General features: G+C 41.4%; 1 protein-coding gene across 6 annotated transcripts in view; it reads left to right on the top strand.

Moving 5' to 3' along the window:
- Window positions 1-25,749, top strand: part of LARS2 (leucyl-tRNA synthetase 2, mitochondrial) — a 251,118-nt gene that overhangs the window by 96,269 nt on the left and 129,100 nt on the right. For all 6 annotated transcript variants that reach the window (XM_081246586.1, XM_081246585.1, XM_081246582.1 and 3 more), the window contains one exon: window positions 23,954-24,045. In XM_081246586.1, the coding sequence (XP_081102712.1) occupies window positions 23,954-24,045 (92 nt within the window). The remainder of the gene's footprint in view (window positions 1-23,953; window positions 24,046-25,749) is intronic.

The raw sequence follows: 25,749 nt of genomic DNA, 5'->3' as shown, positions 1-25,749 counted from the left end.
AGGATGACTGTGAAGCACTTAGCACATAGCTGGCACATAAGTACGTAACCAGTAAATATTAGCATCGCCAGTGGAGGGCTGGAGCCTGCTTGTACCAGCTCCTGAGAGCTGTGCACATGTCTGCCCAACTTCATGTTAATTATTTTTCACCTTAGAAGCTTGAAATCCACCATGGTGGGAGTATTTACATCATGGAAATCAGTAAAGCCTACAAATCAGGGCTTTTTCTGCCAGAGAGTTGATTGTTAAACATTTACTGGCACTCCCACTGGCTGTTGCTATTATTAACCTCTCAGGGTCTATATAAAGGGTATCTGCCCCCTCCCAGTCCTTTATCAAGATTTTCTTTTAGAAAGGTACGTGAATCCATTGTCATAATTGGTTTGAAAATTTGTGCTGAACTGACATTGGCAGCAAGAAGTATTCCTAAAAAGGAAGTCAGGGTATAATGTCTCTTTGTCACTTGAAGAGTTAATGACTTTTACTGTCAGATTCAGAGATTTGCCTTATACAAGGGATGTCTCCCTGGCCTATGCCAGGTGTTATTTTTCCCAGATACTGCTTTCCATCACTTCTGCAATGTTTATTAGAAAGAGGTGGTGCAGAATAAATTGGCTCTTGTCATGAAGTATAATATCTAACTGTGTTTCTTCAACTAGATTTGTCTTTTTTTTTTTTTTTTTTTTTACTTAGGCCAACTTATTTTGGACAATTAGTGAGTACAGGCCAGTTGCTGAAGATTAAACTTTTACAGCAAAACTGTACATTTATGGTACATTAGCGGATAAGTGGTTGAGGGGGTGTAGGTGGGACTCTAATTCCCTTGGGTGGATGAGAAGTTACAGAGAAGGCTCAAGGCAGAACCCCAGGCCCAGAGATACTGGGACCCTTGTAGGCAGCTTAGGCCCAAAAGACAAAATGGAGTCCCTTACAGTAACTGAAGCCCAAGGTCAGGCTGGATCCAGGGACTGGGCAACCCAGGTTTGAACCCCATTGTACCACTTTCTCACTGAGTGACCCTGCACAAGTCATTTAATGTCTATGAATCCCACTCTCCTTGTCTTTAAAATAGGAATAATAATATAATAATAATTATTCTTCCCTCCTGGGTCATTGTGTGGGTTAAATGAGATAGTACATGTGTCTGGCACATAATAGTCCCTTAATAAGTGGTAGCCCTGATTATTGTTTATACTGATCTGACTTACTCTGGGAAGTCATTTAATAAATGAAATGAAATCTAATTCATTTAATAAATGAATCTGTGCTCTCTTCTGCTTGGGGCCTGCTGCATGGAGTTGCCTTCTGAGAAGCAACTAGACTGTAAATCATCACCTGCTATTTGTATTATCTATCCTGTGACTCGGTTGGTTCCTGAAACCACTCTTTGTTATTTGGTTTATGGTATCCTAGTCATTGTGACCAGCAGGCACCTAGGGTTCCCTCTGTTCCTCAGTTTCAGTTGCTCTCTTTAAGATTATAAGCTATCTTGGAGGGGGGCGGGTATCCTCCAGGCTCTCTTGAACTTAATTTCTTGTTAATTTTCATAGCCCATATTTAACTCAGATCATCTCCAAAATAACTGCCAAATATGGTGAAAACTTGTCCAGCCATTTCTAAGTGGTAATGGCAAAAAAGAAGCAAATCTCTGTAATAGTCAACAGTGTGAAAGCCTGTTGAGCTTCCTGTTGTTTTAAAATCCTTCTTTCCCAATGTCAGGACTAGTCCCAGGGATTGGGATTCAGGTCAGGTTCAGTGATCCTTACTCTAAGGAGGGAAGGAATATCTGCTCTGCAATAGCAAGGTCTGACATGTGTATTGATTAATTCATTCTGTACATAGTCCTTGGGCACCAGCTTTTCCAAACACCAGCCTTTCTACTGTATTATATAGTAGTATTGGAGTCTTAGGTTCAAAATCAGTCAGTAGGCCTAGGAAAAATTCAGTAAGCTTGCCTTTTTCTATAATTTGTTAATTTGTTGGTATATTTGCTTAATTCTTTTTTTTAAAGATTTATTTATTTATTTGGTTGTGCTGGGTCTTAGTTGCGGCAGGTGAGCTCCTTAGTTACGGCAGCTAGTCTTCTTAGTTGTGGCTCGCTGGCTCTTTAGTTGTAGCACGCGGTCTCCTTACTTGTGGCAGGTGGGCTCCTTAGTTGCGGCTCGCCAGCTCCTTAGTTGCAGCATGTGGGCTCCTTAGTTGTGGCATGCAAACTCTTAGTTGCGGCATGCATGTGGGATCTAGTTCCCTGACCAGGGATTGAACCCAGGCCCCCTGTATTGGGAGCACGGAGTCTTATCCACTGCACCACCAGGGAAGTCCCTGATTTGCTTAATTCTTTTTTATTATTATTATTATTTTTTTAATTAATTAATTTATTTTATTTTTGGCTACACTGGAACTTTGTTGTTCCACGCGGGCTTTCTCTAGTTGCAGAGAGTTGGGGCTACTCTTTGTTGCAGTGCGCGGGCTTCTCATTGCGGTGGTTTCTCTTGTTGCGGAGCACAGGCTCTAGGCATGCAGGCTTCAGTAGTTGTGGTTCGCGGGCTCTAGAGCACAGACTCAGTAGTTGTGGTGTGTGGGCTTAGTTGTTCCATGGCATGTGGGATCTTCCTGGACCGGGGATCGAACCCGTGTCCCCTGCACTGGCAGGCGGATTCTTAACCACTGCGCTACCAGGGAAGCCCCCTGATTTGCTTAATTCTTGAATGGAGATATGGAAGTCATTCTAAGGCACACTAAGAACAGTAGATGAGAAGTAAAAAGCGGAGTGACCTTTGCACCAAGTCTCCTCTCTTCAAGGCCACCAGTGACCTCCCTGGATGTGTCATCCTGTCTCACCTCAGTGGCATGTAATACAGTAGACCATTTCCCCCTCTGTGAAAGACTGTGCTCTTGGCATGAGACCCACTCTCCAGGTTTTTTTGCTGCATCTCGGTTTCTTCCTCCCAGTTTACTCCACAAGGTTTTCCTGCTCCACTCCATCTTTGCATACTCTTATCAGGTTGGAAAGTTCTGCTTTAAAGGCAGACCTCAGAGATTGTGTGGGTTTTGTTCCAGACCACTGCAATAAAGTGGATATTGCAATAAAGTGAGTCACAGGAATTTTTTGGTCCCAGTGCATATAAAAGTAATGTTTACATTACATTGTGGTTTGTTGTGTGCAATAGCATTATGTCTTTAAAAAAATGTACACACCTTATTAAAAAATAATGCTGTTGGAAAAATGGTGCCTATAGACTTGCTCAACGAAGGTTTGCCACAAACCTTCAATTTGTAAAAAGCACAGTATCTGTGAAGTGCAGTGAAGCAGAGTGCAGTGAAATGAGGTTATTCCTGTATTCCTAGTTTGATCAGAATTTTTATCATGAATGGGTATTGAGTTTTGTTATATGCCTTTTCTGCATCTACTGAGACAACACATGGTTTTTCTCCTTTAATCTGTTAATGTGATGTATTATGTTGATTGATTTTTTAAAAATATTAAACCAACGTTGTGTCCCTAGGACAAATTTCATTTGGTCATGATGTACTTTTTTGAATGTATATATTGCTGTATTCATTTGTCAATATCCCTATGTACCTGAAAGACACTGACCTGTAATTTTCTTTTCTTGTAATGTCTTTGTATTTAATATCAAGTTTATGCTAGCCTCATAAAACAATCTAGGAAGTGTTCCCTTTTTCCCATTTTCTGAAAGTGTTGTGTATTATTAGTGTTATTTCTTTCTTTATTTTTCAATAGAATTCACCAGTGATGGTATCTTGACCTAGAGCTTTCTTTGTGGGAAGTTTTTAAATTACAGTTCTATTTCTTTAATGGATATAAGGCTATTCAGATCTTCTGATTTTTTTTCTGTGTCAGTTTTTTTTTTTTTTTTTTTTTTGCGGTAGGCGGGCCTCTCACTGCTGTGGCCTCTCTCGCTGCGGAGCACAGGCTCCGGACGCGCCAGGCTCAGCGGCCATGGCTCACAGGCCCAGCCGCTCCGCGGCATGCGGGATCCTCCCGGACCGGGGCACGAACCCGCGTCCCCTTCATCGGCAGGCGGACTCTCAACCACTGCGCCACCAGGGAAGCCCTCTGTGTCAGTTTTAATTTGTGTTTTTCGAGGGATTTGTCTACCCTACGTCAGATTCTGTTCTAGACTGCCTTCTCTTTTTTTTCTCTATCCACTTTCCCTAGGTAGGCTCTATCCTCTTTAGTTTAAATACTATACTTTAAAAAATTATAAACATTTCCAACACAGGAATACAGAGAACATTATTCTAAATACTCAGACCCGCCATCCTGATATAATAGATATTCCATTTAATCTTGTTAATCTCAGCTTTTTTTCTTCTATGTTGCAGATACAGTTGTGCCTCTCCACAATCAGATTCCAGTCCTTCAGTTAAAAAAAAGCTAGTGTCTATCCTTTGCCTTCATGTTTTTATGCTTTTATTCTATGTATTGTTTATGGATACATACACACTTGTGTGTAGTATTGTGTATTTTGAGTCAGTTCAAAATACACAATAGTTTATGGTTCATCCATTATAAGTGCTTGTAGTTCATCCATTATAAGTGCTATATAATTATGACAATATTTAATTATTCATTTTCACATTGATAGAGTTTTAGGTTGTTTTAGATTTTTGTTTCAATGAACATCCTTGCACCTGACTGTTAGCCTGTGGGAGAAGTGGCATTGCTGGGTCATAGAGTGTACACTCTCCTCAGCATAAATATATCTTGCCAAATTGCTTTCCAAAATGTTGGTGCCAATTTATATTCCTACCAGAAATGAATGGCATTTCGTATAGCCCTACATCCCTGACAATACTTACTAATGTTAGGCTTTTAAATCTTTGCTAATTTGATATATGGAAAATGGCATCTAATTGTGTTTTTAATTTACATTTTCCTGAGTTCTGTCCTAGTGAAGCTGTTTTTTATCTATTTAAGTTTCCTCTTCTCTGATTGGCTTGCTCACATTATTTGCCAAGTTCCTCTTGGGTCGTTTGTCTTTTTCATATTGTTCTTACTGTTCATGTAGTTTTTTTGGGGGGGCGTCTCAGTTGCTGTGCACGGGCTTTCTCTAGTTGAGGTGAGCAGGGGCTACTCTTCGTTGCTGTGTGCGGGCTTCTCATTGTGGTGGCTTCTTTTGCTGCAGAGCACGGGCTCTAGGCTCACAGGCTTCAGTGGTTGCAGCATGTGGGCTTCAGTAGCTGTGGCGCATGGACTCAGTAGTTGTGGCGCATGGGCTGTAGGGCATGTGGGCTCTAGGGCACGTGGGCTTCAGTAGCTGGGGCTCGTGGGCTTAGTTGCTCTGCGGCGCGTGGGATCTTCCCGGACCAGGGATCGAACCCGTGTCCCCTGCACTGGCAGGTGGGTTCTTAATCACTGCGCCACCAGGGAAATCCCTCATATAGTTCTTTATATGGTCTGGATTATTGATTCTTTGTTAGTTAAATACAGTGCAAATGTCCTCTCCCAGTCTGTGGTTTGTCCTTGTGTTTTGTGAGCCCGCCAGACCACAGATTGTAATTTGGGTTTGAGAATGGACAAGAATGATGATTTGGAAAGTTCAAGGTTGCTTTTACTTTGGTTTCCTCCTATAGCAGCAAATAAGTTGTGCAAAGGACAGAAATGAGACAAGAGTATAAGCAGATCATTGGGGTCCCCCACGTTCTTGTTGTAGTCACTGGAGATGTGCCTGAGGCCATGATCATCACAGTTCTCTTGGGGAAACCTAAAGTCACAAAGTTGGCCAGGCCTTGGGCATACAAGTAAATTACATGTGGACTTGGCAAGTGGAGAGGGAGGTGGTTTGGGGGTGATGAGTTGATCAGGAATCTGTGACTTTAGTCAGTGGCAGTGGCCTCCCACCGGCCTCCTACCTCACAGATTTGTTGCAAGGTTCATGTGCAGTGATCAATGAGAAAACTCTAAAAACCAAAATGCAGTTTTCCAGTGTAACCCAATTAATAATAGCAGTAATACGGTAGTCCTGAGGTTTGGATGTTTAAGCAGGGGCCACTTGAAGCCAGAGATAAATTATTCTCTTTCAGGAGTCAGAAAAGACCACAGTGCCAATCGGTTTCTTCTTAAACTCATACAATGTCTGATGACATATTTAAAGTTTAGCACCATATGGTGATTTTGTTGTGTTTTCATATGTTGTATGCACAGATGGTTAGAAAATAAAATTACCCACCTCCCACCTCATCTAGTCTCCTCAGCACCTTCTGGGCCAGAAGCGGGGCAATTAAAGCATCAAGCTGCCAAGTCCCCCTCACAGAGTTGGACCTTGAGTAATTTGTCTCAGGCAAAACGCCGCAGGGCACTGCCCAAGTAGTGTTTTCCGCTTGGGCCTTTTTGCTATTCCTTGTGGAGAAGGAAGGAAATTGAGGCTATGTGTCTGGCAGCTGCATGATCATAATGCAATTACATAAAATATCAGGAAGTGAGGGGAGTTCTTAGCAAGTGAACCATAATATACGTTTCATCAGCTTTCAGTTGGCCAGTCAGTCAACAAGTGTTTATGAAGTGCCCAGAGAATGCATCGCATGGCATTTAGTTTTCAGATTTTCTAATCTCTGGAGCATCTGAAAGTAGAGAGTAGATTTCCAGGGCTTATCCTCTCAGATGTAATTTGAAAGGGACATTGAGTTGCTAGTCCAGTATCTTGATTGGAAACTGCCTGATTTATCTGCCTCACATTCCCAGAGGCCTTCTGTTTTGGGTCTAGTTACTGTCATTTGGATTCTTTACCCTGAAGTATTCACTTCATTTTGATCCCCAACCTGTAATAATAGTGAGTTATTAAACTTGCTAAACAAACTTAAATGTTGTGTTTCTCATTTCTTGGAAATAAAGTGTTGAATCTACTCCACAGAAACCACGGCACTCTCTGAAAATAGCAATTTTTTTTCAGAAGCAGTAACCATGGTTGCTCTTAATTAGAAGCTGAATTGGTTTCAAATATAAAGTTTTGTTTTATGATGAAAGGGAGAGAAAGCTGGTCATTCCTGGGGAATTGGTACTTCTCTCTCATTGGGAGGGCAGACAGTCAGCTGCCCCAGCTTCCTTCCCTTCTTAACCTCCAAAGTCTTCTTAACTCTCCTTCATCTTCCTTCCCGTGCTGGAGGAAGAACTGTACTTTTGCCTGTTCGTTTCTTCCTTCTTAAAAAAATGTATTTTTAAATTGTACATAAAATTCCATATTCTCCCCTTTAAAAAGGAGAGATACAACATAGATAAGGCTGCAGTCCCCTTTGACTACCCACTCCCCCCAGGCCTTTCTGGGCAGTGATCCCTATCATTTTCCAGGGTATATCCCTCCAGAGCCTCATCTGTACATTGTCACCTGTAACTGTGTTCTCCTGTATCCCTCCCAGTCTGCTTGCCATCCATCCTGCCTGCCAACCCTGAGATGCCCATAGCTCTGCCCAAATGGAGGCAAGATGTCCTGTTGGGTAAGCCATGGTCATGTGACTGGGTCCACACCAGAGGCTGTCCTAGCTTGAGCTTCTAGGTCTCACTTCCTGGCCAGCTCTGTCTAACTTGACAGAGCTCTGATCCCTGTGTTTGCCCCTCATCAGTAGCTGGCCCTCACTCCCCTTTGATATCTCGAGTCATGGTAAATTTTGCAGTCCTGTAGTGTTCCTGTGCTGGTCTTTGACTAGTTTGCTGTCAGATGGATCTCCTGCTTTGCTTTGTATGGTGGAAGGGCAGAACTCTGCAGGCCACATTTCCCAAGCTCTGGTGTCAGCTGGCCTCTGGCTGGTTTTGGACAGGAAGAATTCTGGCAAGATTGTAGGGGAGGAGGAAGGAAGAAGCCAAGGAATCTCTCTCTCTCTGCCCTGGTTAGTATCTCCATTAATCCAGTTCCATTTGGCCAGACCTGCCTCTTCCAGCTTCTGCAACTGATCTCAGCCTTTGGGTTCAGTTATCTCTGCTTCCTCCCTTTGTTCCTTCAGTCTAGAAGTGGGGGCAGTGTCCCACTCGTCCTAATTTCTGGGTTGTTTCCCTGTCCTCTTGGCTTCTCACTCAATTTAAAATACTTAGAGCATTTGTTAGAAGAACAGCTGGAAATGATGTTTTTTTACACCCTGCAAGTTTATTTTATGATTTCCAAGTTATAGCTGCCAGGACTTCTTGATTCCCTTTCTGCTGAAAGCACTCATCCAAGAAGAGGTTAACACCTAGGGGATTGAGAGGGCTCAGGTGGCCCTAAAATATAAATCCAGATGTTGGTGGGCGGGTTGTTGTTGTTGTTGTTTTTAGGATAAATTGTCTAGTTGGCATATGTGATTCGGTTTAGTTACTGTAGGTTTAGTTACTTGTGGAACTATGGAAGGATGAAACCAAGTTATGGTGATAGAAAAGAATAGGAATTTTAGAAGTCAAAAGGAGAGTTTAGAGTTCCTCCAGTGAATGTTTCCGATACTCTTGCCCATAGAGAAATCACAGACAAGAAAGTGGGCATTATATATCCAGAATGGGGGTATTTGAACTGGATGATGTAGAGCAGCGGTCCCCAACCTTTTTGGCATCAGGGACCGGTTTTGTGGAAGACAGTTTTTCCACAGACCGTGGGTTGGGGGGGGATAGTTTCGGGATGATTCAAGCTCATTACATTTATTGTGCACTTTATTTCAATTATTATTACATTGTAATATATAATGAAATAATTATACAACTCACCGTAATGCAGAATCAGTGGGAGCCCTGAGTTTGTTTTCACTTGCCACTCACTGATAGGGTTTTCATATGAGTCTGCAAGTAATTGATTTATTATGGTCCCTGTGCAGTCAGACCTCTCTGCTAATGATAATCTGTATTTGCAGCTGCTCCCCAGCGCTAGCATCACTGCCTCAGCTCCACCTCAGATCATCAGGCATTAAATTCTCATAAGGAGAGCGCAACCTAGATCCCTCGCATGTGCAGTTCACAGTAGGGTTTGCGCTCCTATGAGAATCTAATGCCGCCACTGATCTGACAGGAGGCGGAGCTTAGGCAGTAATGCGAGCGAAGGGGGAGCGGCTGTAAATATAGATGAAGCTTCGCTCGCTTGTCCGCCTGCCCGCCGCTCACCTCCTGCTGTCCGGCCCGGTTCCTAACGGGCCATGGACCTGTACCAGTCCATGGCCCAGGGGTTGGGGACCCCTGATGTAGAAGAGACTTAAGAGGTGAACGAGGTGGGCAAAGGCAGCACTGACATGGTGTCTTTTAAATAAATAGGCTATAACAATTTGACCAGCAAATAGAATCCGCTGCCCAGGGGAAAGGGACAGGCTTTGGTATTTTGTAATCTTGTTATAGGTCTTTATTTTGTTCCTCCTGGACAGTAGTGAGTCATCTTATGGCACAAGAGTGAGTTCTGCCCTTGGTCACTGGATGTCTGTGAAACCCAAGGTGTAGAATTGATTGGACCCTTTCCTGTTGCATAGAAACTTGGTTCACAGGGACATTGAATCCAGTGGTCCAGCCCATAGTGGAAAGAACTATCCTGACTCCCCACAGTCTGTATTCCAGGGCAGACATTTGTTTTTTCTTAATTTTTAGTAAGACTGAAATATTAAGAAGCTTTAAGATTTTTCTAACTTTCTTTTCTTAATAGATCTTTATTGGAGTATAATTGCTTCACAATACTGTGTTAGTTTCTGTTGCACAACAAAGGGACTCAGCCATATGCATACACATGTCCCCGTATCCCCTCCCTCTTAAGCCTCCCTCTCATCCTCCCTATCCCACCCCTCTAGGTCATCGCAAAGCACCGAGCCAGTCTCCCTGTGCTATGCTGCTGTTTCCCACCAGAAAACTGTTTTACATTCGGTAGTGTATATGTCCAGTCAATGCTACTCTCACTTTGCCCTCCCACCCCATGTCCTCAAGTCCATTTTCTATGTCTACTTCTTTATTCCTGCCCTGCAGCTAGGTTCATCAGTACTATTTTTTTTTCTTTTTTTTAGATTCCATATATATGTGTTAGCATATGGTATTTGTTTTTCTCTTTCTGACTTACTTCACTCTGTATGACAGTCTCTAGGTCCATCCACCTCACTTCAAATAACTCAATGTCATTTCTTTTTATGGCTGAGTAATATTCCATTGTGTATATGTGCCATATCTTCTTTATCCATTCATCTGTTGATGGACATTTAGGTTGCTTCCATGTCCTGGCTATTGTAAATAGTGCTGCAGTGAACATTGTGGTACATGCCTCTTTTTGAATTATGGTTTTCTCAGGGTATATGCCCAGTAGTGGGATTGTGAGTCATATGGTAGTGCTATTTTTAGTTTTTTAAGGAGCCTTCATACTGTTTTCCATAGTGGTTATATCAATTTACATTCTCACCAACAGTGCAGGAGGGTTCCCTTTTCACCACACCTTTTCCAGAATTTATTGTTTCTAACTTTTTTGATAATGGCCATTCTGACTGATGTGAGGTGATACCTCATTGTAGTTTTGATTTGCATTTCTCTAATAATTAGTGATATTGAGCAGCTTTTCATGTGCCTCTTGGCCATCTGTATATCTTCCTCGGTGATGTCTATTAAGGTCCTCTGCCCATTTTTTAACTGGATTGTTTGTTTTTTTGATACTGAGCTCCATGAGCTGTTTGTATATTTTGGAGATTAATCCTTTATCTGTTGTTTCATTTGCAAATATTTTCTCCCATTTTGGGGGTTGCCTTTTTGTCTTGTTTATGGTTTCCTTTGCTGTGCAAAAGCTTTTAAGTTTAATGAAGTCCCATTTGTTTATTTTTGTTTTTATTTCCATTACTCTAGGAGGTGGGTCAAAGAAGATCTTGGTGTGGTTTATGTCAAAAAGTGTTTTTCCTATGTTTTCCTCTAAGAGTTTTATAGTGTCTGGCCTTACGTTTAAGTCTTTAACCTATTTGGAGTTTATTTTTGTGTATGGTGTTAGGTAGTGTTCTAATTTCATTCTTTTACATGTAGCTGTCCAGTTTTCCCAGCACCATTTATTGAAGAGACTGTCTTTTCTCAATTGTATGTTCTTGCCTCCTTTGTCGTAAATTAGATGCCCATATGTGCGTAGGTTTATCTCTGGGCATTCTATCCTGTACCACTGATCTATATTTCTGTTTTTGTGCCAGTTCCATACTGTCTTGATTACTGTAGCTTTGTAGTATAGTTTGAAGTTGGGGAGCCTGATTCCTCCTCCGTTTTCTGTTCTGAAGATTGCTTTGGCTATTTTGTGTTTCCATACGAATTGTAAGATATCTTGTTCTAATTCTGTGAAGAATGAATGCCATTGCTAGTTTGATAGGGATTTCATTGACTCTGTAGATTGCTTTGGGTAGTATAGTCATTTTCACAATGTTGATTCTTCCAATCCAAGAACATGGTATATTTCTCCAGATGTATGTCATCTTTGATTTCTTCCATCAGTGTTTTATAGTTTTCTGAGTACAAGTCTTTTGCCTCCTTAGGCAGGTTTATTCCTAGGTATTTTATTCTTTTTGTTGCAATGTAAATGGGAGCGTTTCCTTAATTTCTCTTTCTGATTTTTCGTTGTTGGTTTATAGGAATGCCAGAGATTTCTGTGCATTAATTTTGTATCCTGCAACCTTACGAAATTCACTGATTAGTTCTACTAGTTTTCTGGTGGCATCTTTAGGATTTTCTATGTATAGTGTCATGTCATCAGCAAACAGTGACAGTTTTACTTCTTCTTTTCCAACTTGTATTCCTTTTATTCCTTTTTCTTTTCTGATTGCTGTGGCTAGGACTTCCAAAACTATGTTGAATAAGGGTGGCGAGAGTGGACATTCTTGTCTTGTTCCTCATCTTAGTGGAAAAGCTTTAAGTTTTCACCATTGAGTATGATGCTTGCTGTGGGTTTGTCATATATGGCCTTTATTATGTTGAGGTAGGTTCCCTCTATGCCCATTTTCTGGAGAGTTTTTATCATAAGTGGGTGTTGAATTTTGTCAAAAGCTTTTTCTGTATGTATTGAGATGATCATATGGTTCTTATTCCTTAATTTGTTAATGTGGTATATCATTGATTGATTTGCTTATATTGAAGAATCATTGGGTCCCTGGTATAAATCCCACTTGATCATGGTGTATGATCCTTTTAATGTGCTGTTGGATTCTGTTTGCTAGTATTTTGTTCAGGATTTTTGCATCTATGTTCATCAGTGCTATTGGTCTATAATTTTCTTTTTTGTGATACGTTTTTCTGGTTTTGGTATCAGGTTGATGGTGGCTTTGTAGAATGAATTTGGGAGTGTTTCTTCCTCTGCAATATTTTGGAAGAGTTTGAGAAGGATTGGTGTTAGCTCTTCTCTAACTGTTTGATAGAATTCGCCTGTGAAGCCATCTGGTCCTGGACTTTTGTTTGTTGGAAGATTTTTTTTTCAGCTTTATTGAGGTATAATTGACATAAAATTACAAGACGTTTAAAATGTACATCGTGGTGACATGATGTATGTGTACATTGTGAAAGGATTCCACCCACCTCGTTAATTAACACATCCATCACCTCACGTACTTATCCTTTTTGGGGGGAGGTAAGAACATTTAAGTTCTACTCTTTCAGCAAATTTCAATTATACAATACAGTGTTATCACTACAGTCACCATGTTTATCGTTACATCCTCAGACCTTATTCATCTTATAACTGAAACGTTGTACCCTATTACCAACCTCTCCTTATTTCCCCCACCCGCACCCGGGCAACCACTTTTCTGCTCTGTTTCTAGCCTTTGACTTTTTCAAAAATTTTTTAAAGATTTCACATATAAGTGATTCTATGCAGTATTAGTCTTCCTCTGCCTGGCCTATTTTAGGTTAATTACATTTAAAAAGCATTCCAACCCATGTCCCCAAAAGCTGTATAATCTTCCTTTACAAATCAGAGTTTTTATTTAAATTGTATAAAAACCATATATGGTTTGCACTATTTTTTCTTATTAGTCATCAGGTTTTTGTTTGTTTGTTTGTTTGTTTTGCTCACTGTTGTGGCCTCTCCCATTGCAGAGCACAGGCTCCAGACGTGCAGGCTCAGCGGCCATGGCTCACGGGCCTAGCCGCTCCGCGGCATGTGAGATCGTCCCAGACCGGGGCACGAACACGTGTCCCCTGAATCGACAGGCGGACACCAGGGAAGCCCAGTCATCAGTTTTATACACATCAGTGTATACATGTCAATCCCAACAGCTCAATTCATGACACCACCACCACCACCACCCCGCTGCTTACCCCACCCCCCTTGGTGTCCGTACGTTTGTTCTCTACATCTGTGTCTCAGTTTCTGCCCTGCAAACCAGTTCAACTGTACCATTTTTCTAGGTTCCACATATATGTGTTAATATACGATATTTATTTTTCTCTTTCTGACTTACTTCACTCTGTATGACAGTCTCTAGATCCATCCATATCTCTACAAATGACCCAATTTCGTTCCTTTTTATGGCTGAGTAACATTCCATTGTATATATGTACCACATCTGCTTTATCCATTAGTCTGTTGATGGGCATTTAGGTTACTTCCATGACCTGGCTATTGTAAATAGTGCTGCAGTGAACATTGGGGTGCATGTGTCTTTTTCAATTATGGTTTTCTCTGGGTATATGCCCAGTAGTGGGATGGCTGGATCATATGGTAATTCAATTTTTAGTTTTTTAAGGAAACTCCATACTGTTCTCCATAGTGGCTATATCAATTTACATTCTCACCAACAGTGTAGGAGGGTTCCCTTTCCTCCACACCCTCTCCAGCATTTGCTGTTTGTAGATTTTTTGTTGATACCCATTCTAACTGGTGTGAGGTGATACCTCATTGTAGTTTTGATTTGCATTTCTCTAATAACTAGTGATGTTGAGCAGCTTTTCATGTGCTTCTTGGCCATCTGTATGTCTTCTTTGGAGAAATATCTATTTAGGTCTTCTGCCCATTTTTGGATTGGGTTGTTAGTTTTTTTTTTTTTTTTTTTTTTTTGCGGTACGCGGGCCTCTCACTGTCGTGGCCTCTCCCGTTGCGGAGCACAGGCTCCGGACGCGCAGGCTCAGCAGCCATGGCTCACGGGCCCAGCCGCTCCACAGCATGTGGGATCTTCCCGGACCGGGGCACGAACCCGTGTCCCCTGCATCGGCAGGCAGACTCTCAACCACTGCGCCACCAGGGAAGCCCCAGGTTGTTAGTTTTTTTAACATTGAGCTGCATGAGCTACTTGTAAATTCTGGAGATTAATCCTTTGTCAGTTGCTTCATTTGCAAATATTTTCTCCCATTTTGAGGGTTGTCTTTTCGTCTTATTCATGGTTTCCTTTGCTGTGCAAAAGCTTTGAAGTTTCATTAGGTCACATTTGTTTATTTTTGTTTTTATTTCCACTACTCTAGGAGGTAGATCAGAAAAGATCTTGCTATGATTTATGTCAAAGAGTGTTCTTTCTATGTTTTCCTCTAAGAGTTTTATAGTGTCCGGTCTTACATTTAGGTCTCTAATCCATTTTGAGTTTATTTTGGTGCTTGGTGGTCGGGAGTGTTCTAATTTCATTCTTTTACATGTAGCTGTCCAGTTTTCCCAGCACCACTTATTGAAGAGACTGTCTTTTCTCCATTGTATATCCTTGCCTCCTTTGTCATAGATTAGTTGACCATAGGTGTGTGGGTTTATCTCTGGGCTTTCTATCTTGTTCCATTGATCAACGTTTCTGTTTTTGTGCCAGTACCATATTGCCTTGATTACTGTAGCTTTGTAGTATAGTCTGAAGTCAGGGAGTCTGATTCCTCCAGCTCCGTTTTTTTCCCTCAAGACTGCTTTGGCTATTCGGGGTCTTTTGTGTCTCCATACAAATTTTAAGATGTTTTGTTCTAGTTCTAGGTAAAAAATGCCATTGGTAATTTGATAGATTGAATCTGTAGATTGCTTTGGGTAGTATAGTCATTTTCACAATGTTGATTCTTCCAATCCAAGAACATGGTATATCTCTCCATTTGTTGGTATCATCTTTAATTTCTTTCATCAGTGTCTTATAGTTTTTTGCATACAGGTCTTTTGTCTCCCTAGGTAGGTTTATTCCTAGGTATTTTATTCTTTTTGTTGCAATGGTAAATGGGAGTGTTTCCTTAATTTCTCTTTCAGATTTTTCATCTTTAGTGTATAGGAATGCAAGAGATTTCTGTGCATTAATTTTGTATCCTGCAACTTTACCAATTCATTGATTAGCTCTAGTAGTTCTCTGGTGACATCTTTAGGAATCTCTATGTATAGTATCATGTCATCTGCAAACAGTGACAGTTTTACTTCTTTTCCTATTTGTATTCCTTTTATTTCTTTTTCTTCTCTGATTGCCGGGGCTAGGACTTCCAAAACTATGTTGAATAACAGTGGTGAGAGTGGACATCCTTGTCTTGTTCCTGATCTTAGAGGAAATGCTTTCAGTTTTTCACCATTGAGAATGATGTTTGCTGTGGGTTTGTCGTATATGGCCTTTATTATGTTGAGGTAGGTTCCCTCCATGCCCACTTTCTGGAGAGTTTTTATCATAAATGGGTGTTGAATTTTGTCAGGAGCTTTTTCTGCATCTATTGAGATGATCATATGGTTTTTAATCTTCAGTTTGTTAATATGGTGTATCACATTGATTGATTTGCATATATTGAAGAATCCTTGCATCCCTGGGATAAATTCCACTTGATCATGGTGTATGATCCTTTTAATATGTTGTTGGATTCTGTTTGCTAGTACTTTGTTGAGGATTTTTGCATCTATATTCATCAGTGATATTGGTCTGTAATTTTCTTTTTTTGTAGTATCTTTGTCTGGTTTTGGTATCAGGGTGATGGTGGCCTCATAGAATGAGTGTGGGAGTGTTCCTTCCTCTGCAGTTTTTTGGAAGAGTTTGAGAAGGATGGGTGTTATTTCTTCTCTAAATGTTTGAGAGCATTCACCTGTGGAGCCATCTTGTCCTGGACTTTTGTTTGCTAGAAGATTGTTAATCACAGTTTCAATTTCATTACTTGTGATTGGTCTGTTCATATTTTCTATTTCTTCCTGGTTCAGTCTTGGGAGGTTATACCTTTCTAAGAATTTGTCCATTTCTTCTATGTTTTCCATTTTATTGGCATAGAGCTGCTTGTAGTAGTCTCTCAGGATGCTTTATATTTCTGTGGTGTCTGTTGTAACTTCTCCTTTTCCATTTCTAATTTTATTGATTTGAGTCCTCTCCCTCTTTTTCTTGATGAGTCTGGCTAATGGTTTATCAATTTTGTTTATCTTCTCAAAGAACCAGCTTTTAGTTTTATTGATCTTTGCTATTGTGTTCTTTGTTTCTATTTCATTTATTTCTGCTCTAATATTTATGATTTCTTTCCTCCTGCTCACTTTGGGTTTTGTTTGTTCTTCTTTCTCTAGTTCCTTTAGGTGTAAGTTTAGATTGTTTATTTGAGATTTTTCTTGTTTCTTGAGGTAGGCTTGTATAGCTATAAACTTCCCTCTTAGAACTGCTTTTGCTGCATCCCATAGGTTTTGGATTGTCGTGTTTTCATTGTCATTTGTCTCTAGGTATTTTTTGATTTCCTCTTTGATTTCTTCAGTGATCTCTTGGTTATTTAGTAACATATTGTTTAGCCTCCATGTGTTTGTGTTTTTTACGTTTTTTTCCCTGTAATTCATTTCTAATCTCATAGCGTTGTGGTCAGAAAAGATGCTTGATATGATTTCAATTTTCTTAAATTTACTGAGGCTTGATTTGTGACCCAAGATGTGATCTATCCTGGAGAATGTTCCATGCACACTTGAGTAGAAAGTGTAATCTGCTGTTTTTGGATGGAATGTCCTATAAATTTCAATTAAATCTATGTGGTCTATTGTGTCATTTAAAGCTTGTGTTTCCTTATTTATTTTCATTTTGGGTGATCTGTCCATTGGTTTAAGTGAGGTGTTAAAGTCCCTCACTATTATTGTGTTACTGTCGATTTCCTCTTTTATAGCTGTTAGCAGTTGCCTTATGTACTGAAGTGCTCCTATGTTGGGTGCATATATATTTATAATTGTTATATCTTCTTCTTGGATTGATCCCTTTATCATTATGTAGTGTCCTTTCTTGTCTCTTGTAACATTCTTTATTTTAAAGCCTATTTTATCTGATATGAGTATTGCTACTACAGCTTTCTTTTTTTCTTTTTTTTTTTCGCGGTACGTGGGCCTCTCACTGTTGTGGCCTCTCCCGTTGCGGAGCACAGGCTCTGGACATGAAGGCGTCAGTGGCCATGGCTCACGGGCCCAGCCGCTGCACAGTATGTGGGATCCTTCCGGACTGGGGCACAAACCCATGTCCCCTGCATCGGCAGGCGGATTCTCAACCACTGTGCCACCAGGGAAGCCCTCCAGCTTTCTTTTGATTTCATTTGCATGGGATATCTTTTTCCATCCCCTCACTTTCAGTCTGTATGTGTCCCTAGGTCTGAAGTGGGTCTCTTGTAGACAGCATATATATGGGTCTTGTTTTTGTATCCATTCAGCCAGTCTGTGTCTTTTGGTTGGAGCATTTAATCTATTCACGTTTAAGGTAATTATCGATGTGTATGTTTCTATGACCATTTTCTTAATTGTTTTGGGTTTGTTTTTGTAGGTCCTTTTCTTCTCTTGTGTTTCCTGCTTAGAGAAGTTTCTTTAGCATTTGTTGTAGAGCTGGTTTGGTGGTGTGGAATTCTCTTAGCTTTTGCTTGTCTGAAAAGCTTTTGATTTCTCCATCGAATCTGAATGAGATCCTTGCTGGGTAGAGTAATCTTGGTTGTAGGTTTTACTCTTTCATCACTTTAAGTATATCTTGCCACTCCCTTCTGACCAGCAGAGCGTCCGCTGAGAATCAGCTGATAACCTTATGGGGATTACTTTGTATGTTATTTTTTGTTTTTCCCTTGCTGCTTTTAATATTTTTTCTTTGAATTTAATTTTTGTTAGTTTGATTAATATGTGTCTTGGTGTGTTTTTCCTAGGGTTTATCCTGTATTGGACTCTCTGTGCTTTTGGACTTGGGTGACTATTTCCTTTCTCATTTAGGGAGTTTTCAACTATAATCTCTTCAAATATTTTCTCAGACCCTTTCTTTTTCTCTTCTTCTTCTGGGACCCCTATAATTCGAATGTTAGTGTGTTTAGTGTTTTCCCAGAGGTCTCTGAGATTGTCTTCAATTCTTTTCATTCTTTTTTCTTTATTCTGCTCTTATTTTCACCATTTTGTCCTCCAGCTCACTGATTTGTTCTGCTTCAGTTATTCTGTTTTTGATTCCTTCTAGTGTATTTTCCATTTCTGTTATTGTGTTGTTCATCTGTGTTTGTTTGTTCTTTAGTTCTTCTAGATCTTTGTTAAATATTTCTTGTATTTTCTCCATCAGTGCCTCCATTCTATTTCTGAGATTCTAGATCATCTTTACTATCATTTCTCTGAATTCTTTTTCAGGTAGATTGCCTGTTTCCTCTTCATTTATTTGGACTTGTAGGTTTTTACCTTGCTCCTTCATCTGTGACATATTTGTTTGCCATCTCATTTTTTTTTTTTTTTTTTAATGAGTGGGATTGTGTTCCTGTCTTACTGGTTGTTTAGCCTGAGGCTTCAAGCACTGAAGTTTGTAGGCTATTGGGTAGAGCTGGGTCTTGGTGCTGAGATGTGGAACTCCATGAGACCTCCCTTGGTTGAATATTCCATGGTGTCTGAGGTTCTCTCTTAGTCCAGTGGTTCAGACTCGGACCTCCCACCACAGGAGCTTTGGCCTGACCCCAGGCTCATGAACTAAGTTCCCACAAGCCACCTGGGGTGGCAAAAACAAATAAATAAAAAGAAAAAAACGAACAATAACAAAGTAAAAAATAAAATTAGACTAGGAAACTAACAGATATGTTAGGAGGAATATAAAAATAAAATTATACATGAATCAACAACTGGAAGGTACATCAGTACCACAATAGTAAAAAAAGTGAAGGAGGGAAAAGAAAAAAAACGTGGGGGCGGGGAAGGCCTTGGCTGTGGAGGGCTGGGCCTAAGCAAAGGCAAGGTTTGGGTAGGGGGTGGGGCCAATGCTCAGGACCTGTGGGGCTGGGAAAGGCCCTGGGGGCTGTGGGGGGTGGGGCTTAGGCTCAAGGAACAGAAGGGACCCAGGTGTGCCCCCCACCTCTGGTCTCAGAGGGTAGGGGACCTCACCTGGGAGCCCAGCAGGCTTCCTGGGCTCGAGTGGGTGGGGCAAACGCCCTCTTCTCCTCTCCTCTGGTCTGGGGGGGCCCCTCCCGCCTGCCTCTACTGATCTCCCTGGCCTCCTTCCTATGCCCCCAAGGACCGATGCAGCCTGGAGGGGGGTTTGGAGGGCGGGTACCGGCTTGGGAGCTCAGCAGGCTCCCCTGCCCAAGTGGGCCAGGCGATCCCCCTCTGCTCCTCTCCCACTCTTCCCAGAGAGCCCCTCCTGCCTGCCTCTCCTGATCTCCCCAGCCTGAAGGCGTCAATCCTATCTGACCTCCACTTCTTCTCTGCCCTCAGCCCCGCTACATCCTAACAGTTCACTTTGGTGTTCCTCCTGTCTCCTTGGGCATCAGAGTCCCCCACCAGTGGCGGGCAGGTGACCTAGTTGCAGGGAGACGCTAACTCTGTGTCTTCCCACACCACCCTCTTGACTCTTCCTTCCCTAACTATATTTTCATAGACAGCTTGGGATAACATGTGAACTAAGAATATCTTTTCATGTTAATTTCATCTGAAAAACAAAAATAGAAATGAATAAGTATATTACATAAATCCAGACTGATTTTTTGACTGTCTTTGTATTGACTTTATTTAAAAACATGGATGGTAATCTAACAGAATGTTAATAGGCAGAAACATTGAACTGGTGCCATTTTGGCAGTTCCAATGAAGAAACCAAGTGGTAATTAAGTTTTCCCCTTTCTTGTGGAACATGGTTATACAACAGTTACATTATTCTGCCAGTGAAGTAGCCCTAGGAGAATTAAAGCATCTCTGGAAGCTGTTCTCTAGTGTTGTCCATGGAAGTATTTCAGAACTTTCTACTAATCAAGCACAAATCCGCAACATGGGATTATTATTATTTTTAGCTCTTGAAAATTAAAAAGAAAAAGAAAAATCTGTGAAGGAAATGTTTTTCATCTATGGATTAAGCAGTACTCAACAGAAAGCTGTATTCTAAAGGGTGAGTGTTTTAGTCAGGATTCTTGGCTACAAGGGACTAAAACCCAACTCAGACCAGTTTAAACAAAAAAGGAGGTTTTGTGTGTTTTTACAAATCCTGGTGTAACTCACAGAACCAAAGGAAATGTTGTAGGATTGGGGCCCACTGGGAATTGGGCCCACGTCCTTGGAGCACATCAGTATCCCTAGTCTCTGCCTCCCATTTCTGCATCTGTCCACATGCCAGCAGTATTTTCTTAGACATCTCCACCAGGTGCTCCCTCTGTGGCCAGAGGGGTGGGTTTTGTGATTCGCCGTCTACAGCAAGACCATATGAAGTAGGAGGAGGAGCATTTTGCCAGAAGGGGAGGGTGCTGTTTGGAAAGATGAAACCTTTGGGTAGGACACATTTAGCAAGAGAAAAAGAGACCTCATGTCTGAAAGATCAACTGGATTGGGTTATGTTTTGACAACTTCCTAAAACTGCATAGACTAGATATTCCTAGGGAATGTTAGAATCTTTTTAAAAGACATGTATACACACACACACATACTTACTTATTTTGTACAGATGTCCATGATACGTTAAATGAAAAAAAACAGGTCATAAAATAGCGTATGACAGGTTCTATTTCCATAAAAACAAACCATCCAGCTCCTATATATGTATATATATGTTTGTGTATCTGTGTTTGAGTGAGGAGAAAGGTGTGGAAGGATACAAAGGCTGACATTGTTGGTTACATCAAGGAGTTGAGAATAGGAGTCGGGGCTGGGGGAGATGATCAGCTTTGCCTTTATATATCATGTATTGTGTCATTTCACTTGTTAAAATAAGCTTGTATTATGCTCGTAATTTGAGAAACATCCAATTAAGGAAATAGAAGAGGAGCCTATTCCGTCTGACCTCAGGAGCATGGATGCAGGGATTGAATGTGATAGCTTGGGAGTCATGTCATTTTTTTTTTGGCCGTGCCGCATGGATTGTGGGATCTTAGTTCCCTGACCATGGATTAAATCCGGGCTCTCGGCAGTGAGAGCACGGAGTCCTAACCACTGGACTGCGAGGGAATGCCCCAGGAGTCATGTTATCTTAGGCTGGCAGGTCAGGGCATTTCACTCTTCCCAGATTCCCAGGACTGGGAAGCACGGCAGAGGATGTGGCAAACCAGACTGGAGCAGCAGCAAACTGGAGAGATCCGCAGCACTGTTGTTCACCAGGTCTGTATCCCGTACAGAAGGCAGACCTGAGTGGATCAGACCTACCACCACCCCTGATATGGCAAAATCTACTGGGCAGGGCCCTTCCTACCCAGCACACAGATGGCTGCTTCTGCTCATGGACTACCCCTGCTCCAGTCAGCCATGGCAAGAACAGCTGGGCTACTTTCAAATGAGGCACCTGATGTGAGCCACTGATTATGCACAAAAGAAGAACTGATGCGCCCCTTTCATGGAAAAGAAGACCAAACGGCTGGCCCTTTGAGCCTCATGGTCTGTTTGGTTTGGTTAAGAAATTCCAATGCCTGGCACCAACCTGCTACAGAGGCTCTTATCATAAGTAACACACCCTTAGGAATGTACATGGATGAGGATGTGTGTGAGGTCAAGGAGTCTCCCTGTCTGTTGTCACAGAGCCACCATAATGAATGTGGCCAAAGAGACGTGGGCTGAGGTCCTGATGAGGGAATCGGTGATGTGCGATGTTGTGAGGTGCTGAAGATCAAGCAGACAACAGCAGCTGCCACTGCAGCCAGCCCTGCCATTTACTGGGTGCCTGTACTCTGCTGGGTGTACCACATACATCTTAGTGTGTAATTCTCAATGATTTGGGTGGCTGCTTTCAGTCACAGTTGATAGTTGGGACTCGTGTAAGTGATGTGCCTCAGGTCCCACTGCCAGTAAATGGCAGGTTTGGGTTAGGACATTTCCCCCCAAACCACACAGCCTCCCGAGGAGCGAGCCTTTGTTGCATTTCCCACTCACTAGCCAAAGGAGTTAGAGCAGCTCTGATTTTAGATGCATGGTCTTCATTCTTGAGATGGAATTGTTCCATCAGAACTAAAACCTAATTAAAAAACAGTAATGTGCAGAATGGAAGGACGATGTAAGGCAAGTGGCTTCTGCCACTGGGAGGGCCATGCCTGTTCTCTTACTGCCACCTGCTAAGAGGGACTAGGGAGAGAATGGATCTGGGCACTGGGATTCGAGTGTGAATCCAGTTCGGGACACTAAATTGTAGGTGCTTATGGACCTGAGGCAGAGGTGGCCATGGGTGATACTCATTTGCATCTCAGAGAGTCTTTGAACAAGATAGAAGATGGAAGAAAACTCTAGGTGCACAATGAAAAAAAACACACAGAAATAATATGATCCCAATTGTTAAAACTTGGATATAAATTTACCAAATAACAGTTATGTATGGCTATATGGTAGAATTAAGGGTATTTTATTTTCTTCTGAATATTTTTCTCTATGTACCAAGGCTATTTGTAGTGAACATGCATTATTTCAATAATCAGGGGGAAAAGTTATTTATAAAAGAAAATGAGACCTGTTTCTTTAGTGGAAAATGTTCCATCATGATATGAGCGGGTGATGAGGTAGTGCCAGTAAGTGTGTCTGAGTGTCTATCACTATCCAAAATGTATGTGAACAGAAGCTCAGGTTCTCTGCATGATTACAAACAAACAAACACACAAACAAACAAACAAACTCAGCTTGTGGCAGTTGACAGATCAGGAGCTTGATAGGAAGTAAGAAGGCCAGCTGTAAAGGGCTGTTTTCTAGAAATACTGGAGCCTCCTCAGGCCATCCTCACCTACAGGCAAGCTTCAGAAATATGGCTCTGGGAGAAGCTGTGTTTATGGCTTTGTGGCTGAAAATCAGCATTAGAGAAGGGTAGGAGTCTGAGTTTTCAAAGCAGGTGTCCTTCCTGGCAGTGGGTAGAGAGCGCGGCCTTCTGAGTCTGTCCCTTGATGCCACAGCTTGTGTTTCAAGCCATTGTTCCCATTCATGGCATATAAGTTAGGTTGAGAGAACTTGCTATTGAAGCTGCCAGCTGAGCTGTGACTGATCATCCATTTGCAGAAATGAGTTCCTGGTTTGAAGTAATTGCTTCTAGTGTGACTTAGCTAGGCTGCTTACTCTTGTTGGTCCATCATTGCTTGGGCTGTCAAATAAAGGAGTGGGAATGGAGGATATATTTCAAAAGCTTCTTAGAGCTCTGAGATCTTAGGATCCCCTGTTCTTTGGAAAATGGAAATATCTTATGGGAGGTGGTTCAAAGTGGCTTATTGTACACTTGAAAACTGGCTAGTGTGACTGAGGAACTGAATTTTAAATTTTAATTAATTTAAGTTTATATAACCACATGTGGCTAAGGGCTACCCTATTGGACAGCACAACTCCTTAATTGGAAAATCTAACATGAGGTAAGCATTTTGAATGCCTATATATATTTTTATATATACCTAGTTTTAAAATTGAAAGAAACTTTATAATTTCAGAAAAACCCTTTGGGTTCATTACACACAATACAGACAAAAGAAGAAGAAAGTAAAAAGTAGCCACGAAAATACCTACTCAGAGATAACTGCTATTGGCACCTTGGTGTATAACCTTCTAAATTCTCTTCTGTGCTTACGTCTTAGGTAGCCAGCTGGCTTTCAGAAGCATAGTTTGAAATCATCCAGGAAAGGGATAGGACATGTTAGAAAGAGAGAATGCCTGCTTATTGCCCAGAAGAGAATACTAATAAAGATTTTAGCAATCTGCCACGGCTGATGTTTCTTTCCTGGGTGCTTCTTTCCTAGGTTATCAATCCCATGGGATGGGATGCATTTGGATTGCCTGCCGAAAATGCTGCGATCGAGAGGAATCTACATCCAGAAAGTTGGACACAGAGGTATGTGTTTACAGGCATATTCAAGCACTTGTATACAGAACCCTTAAACAATTTTCTTTTACCTGTGCACAAGAAATAGAAAGTAAAGCAAACAAAACATTGCAGTCTGCCAAGCAATAAACAGGATTGTCTGTATTTGGTGTTTGCCTTTTTGCACGCTGTATTCTTATCTAAGAAATAACAAAGAGGGTTTGGATATCATTCATGTGTTCATTTTGATGCTTTGTTATTTAGTTATTCTTCCTTTGAGTATTTGCGTTTGGAAGGAAAAAGGAGAAGGAAAGGGTGACGTTTGTAAATTTCTACAGTGCTCTTCATCTTCGTGACCGTAGTTTGAACCATATACAAATTCCACATTATAATTTTCTCTGCAAATTCTGTTAATTTTTTGCCTTCACCATTCTGAAGCAAGAGGAACTTAGATATTCAACAAGGAAATATATGGCCAATTTATTCTGGGTGTCGCTTTCTGCAAGGAGGACATACTCTCAGTCTCCCCTGTGCCTCAGGCTTCCATGTACTTGTGGGCCAGCAGTGCCCATCCCTCTCCCTCCTGATAAAGCCTTGAGGGCCTTATACCAGAACCCAGCAGAATGTTCTGGGCTCACTCCAGCCCCTTTCACAAAGCCTTTCCTCATCCTACCCGTCAGAGGTAGAGAGGGTGGTTCAAAGTCTATCCCCATTTTCTTTCACCTCCCTTTGCTTTATCTTGCCCAAGGCTACATTGTAAAAAGAAATATCTTCTGCACCATCTACTTGTCTTTTTTCTTCCTAATCTCTCGTTTCCACTTTTCCAATTATGGTTAATTCTAGAGTAATGGGAGTGATGAAAAAAGGAGGAAATAATGATTTAAATAAAATGGATCAAATATGGTATAAATTTGATGTAAGCTAGGCCAGGGATTGACAAATTCCATGGGCCAAATTTTCCCTGCCTGATTTTGTAAATAAAGTTTTATTGGAACACAAGCCACACCCATTTGTTCATATATCGGTCATGGCTGCTTTCATGATACAATGGCAGAACTGAGTAGTTGTGACAGAGACCATATGGCTCACAGAGCTGAAAACATTTACCATCTGGCCCTTTACAGAAAGTTTGCCAACTCCTCCAAGGAGGAGTAATATGCTCCTCCAACTAGAGCATAGCAGTAAAGAAGATGGCCCCTGAATCAGGCCACATAGGTACAAATCCTGCCTTTCCTTCTTCCTAGCCATTCACCTTGAGCAAATTACTTAACCTCTCTGCGCCTCAGTTTATTTATCTGTAAAGGAGGGATAGTCATAGTTCCTACCTCTTATGAATGGATAAAGATTAAGCACTGTCTTAGTCGGCTGCTATAACAAAAATACCATAGTCTGGGTGGCTTATAAAACAACAGAAATGTATTTCTCACAGTTCTAGAGGCTGGGAAGTCCGAGATCAAGGCACTTGGCAGATTTGGTGTCTGGTGAGGACCCGCTTCTTGGTTCATAGACAGCTGTCTTCTCTCTGTATCTTGACATGGTAGAAGGGGCAAGGTTGCTCTCTGGAGTCTCTTTTATAAAGGCACTAATCCGGTTACCTCTCATAGTACCTTTGGTTACCTCAAAATACCATTACGTTGGAGATTAGGTTTTAACATAACAATTTGAGGGGGACACAAACATTCAGTCTGTTGCAAGCACTTTTCTGCAAAATGCTTAACACGAGGCTTGGAATTA

The sequence above is a fragment of the Mesoplodon bidens genome, assembly GCF_964165515.1.
Source record: "Mesoplodon bidens genome assembly, chromosome: 10".
Classification (NCBI taxonomy): Eukaryota; Metazoa; Chordata; class Mammalia; order Artiodactyla; family Ziphiidae; genus Mesoplodon; species Mesoplodon bidens.
This window is presented reverse-complemented; position numbering and strand designations above follow the sequence as displayed.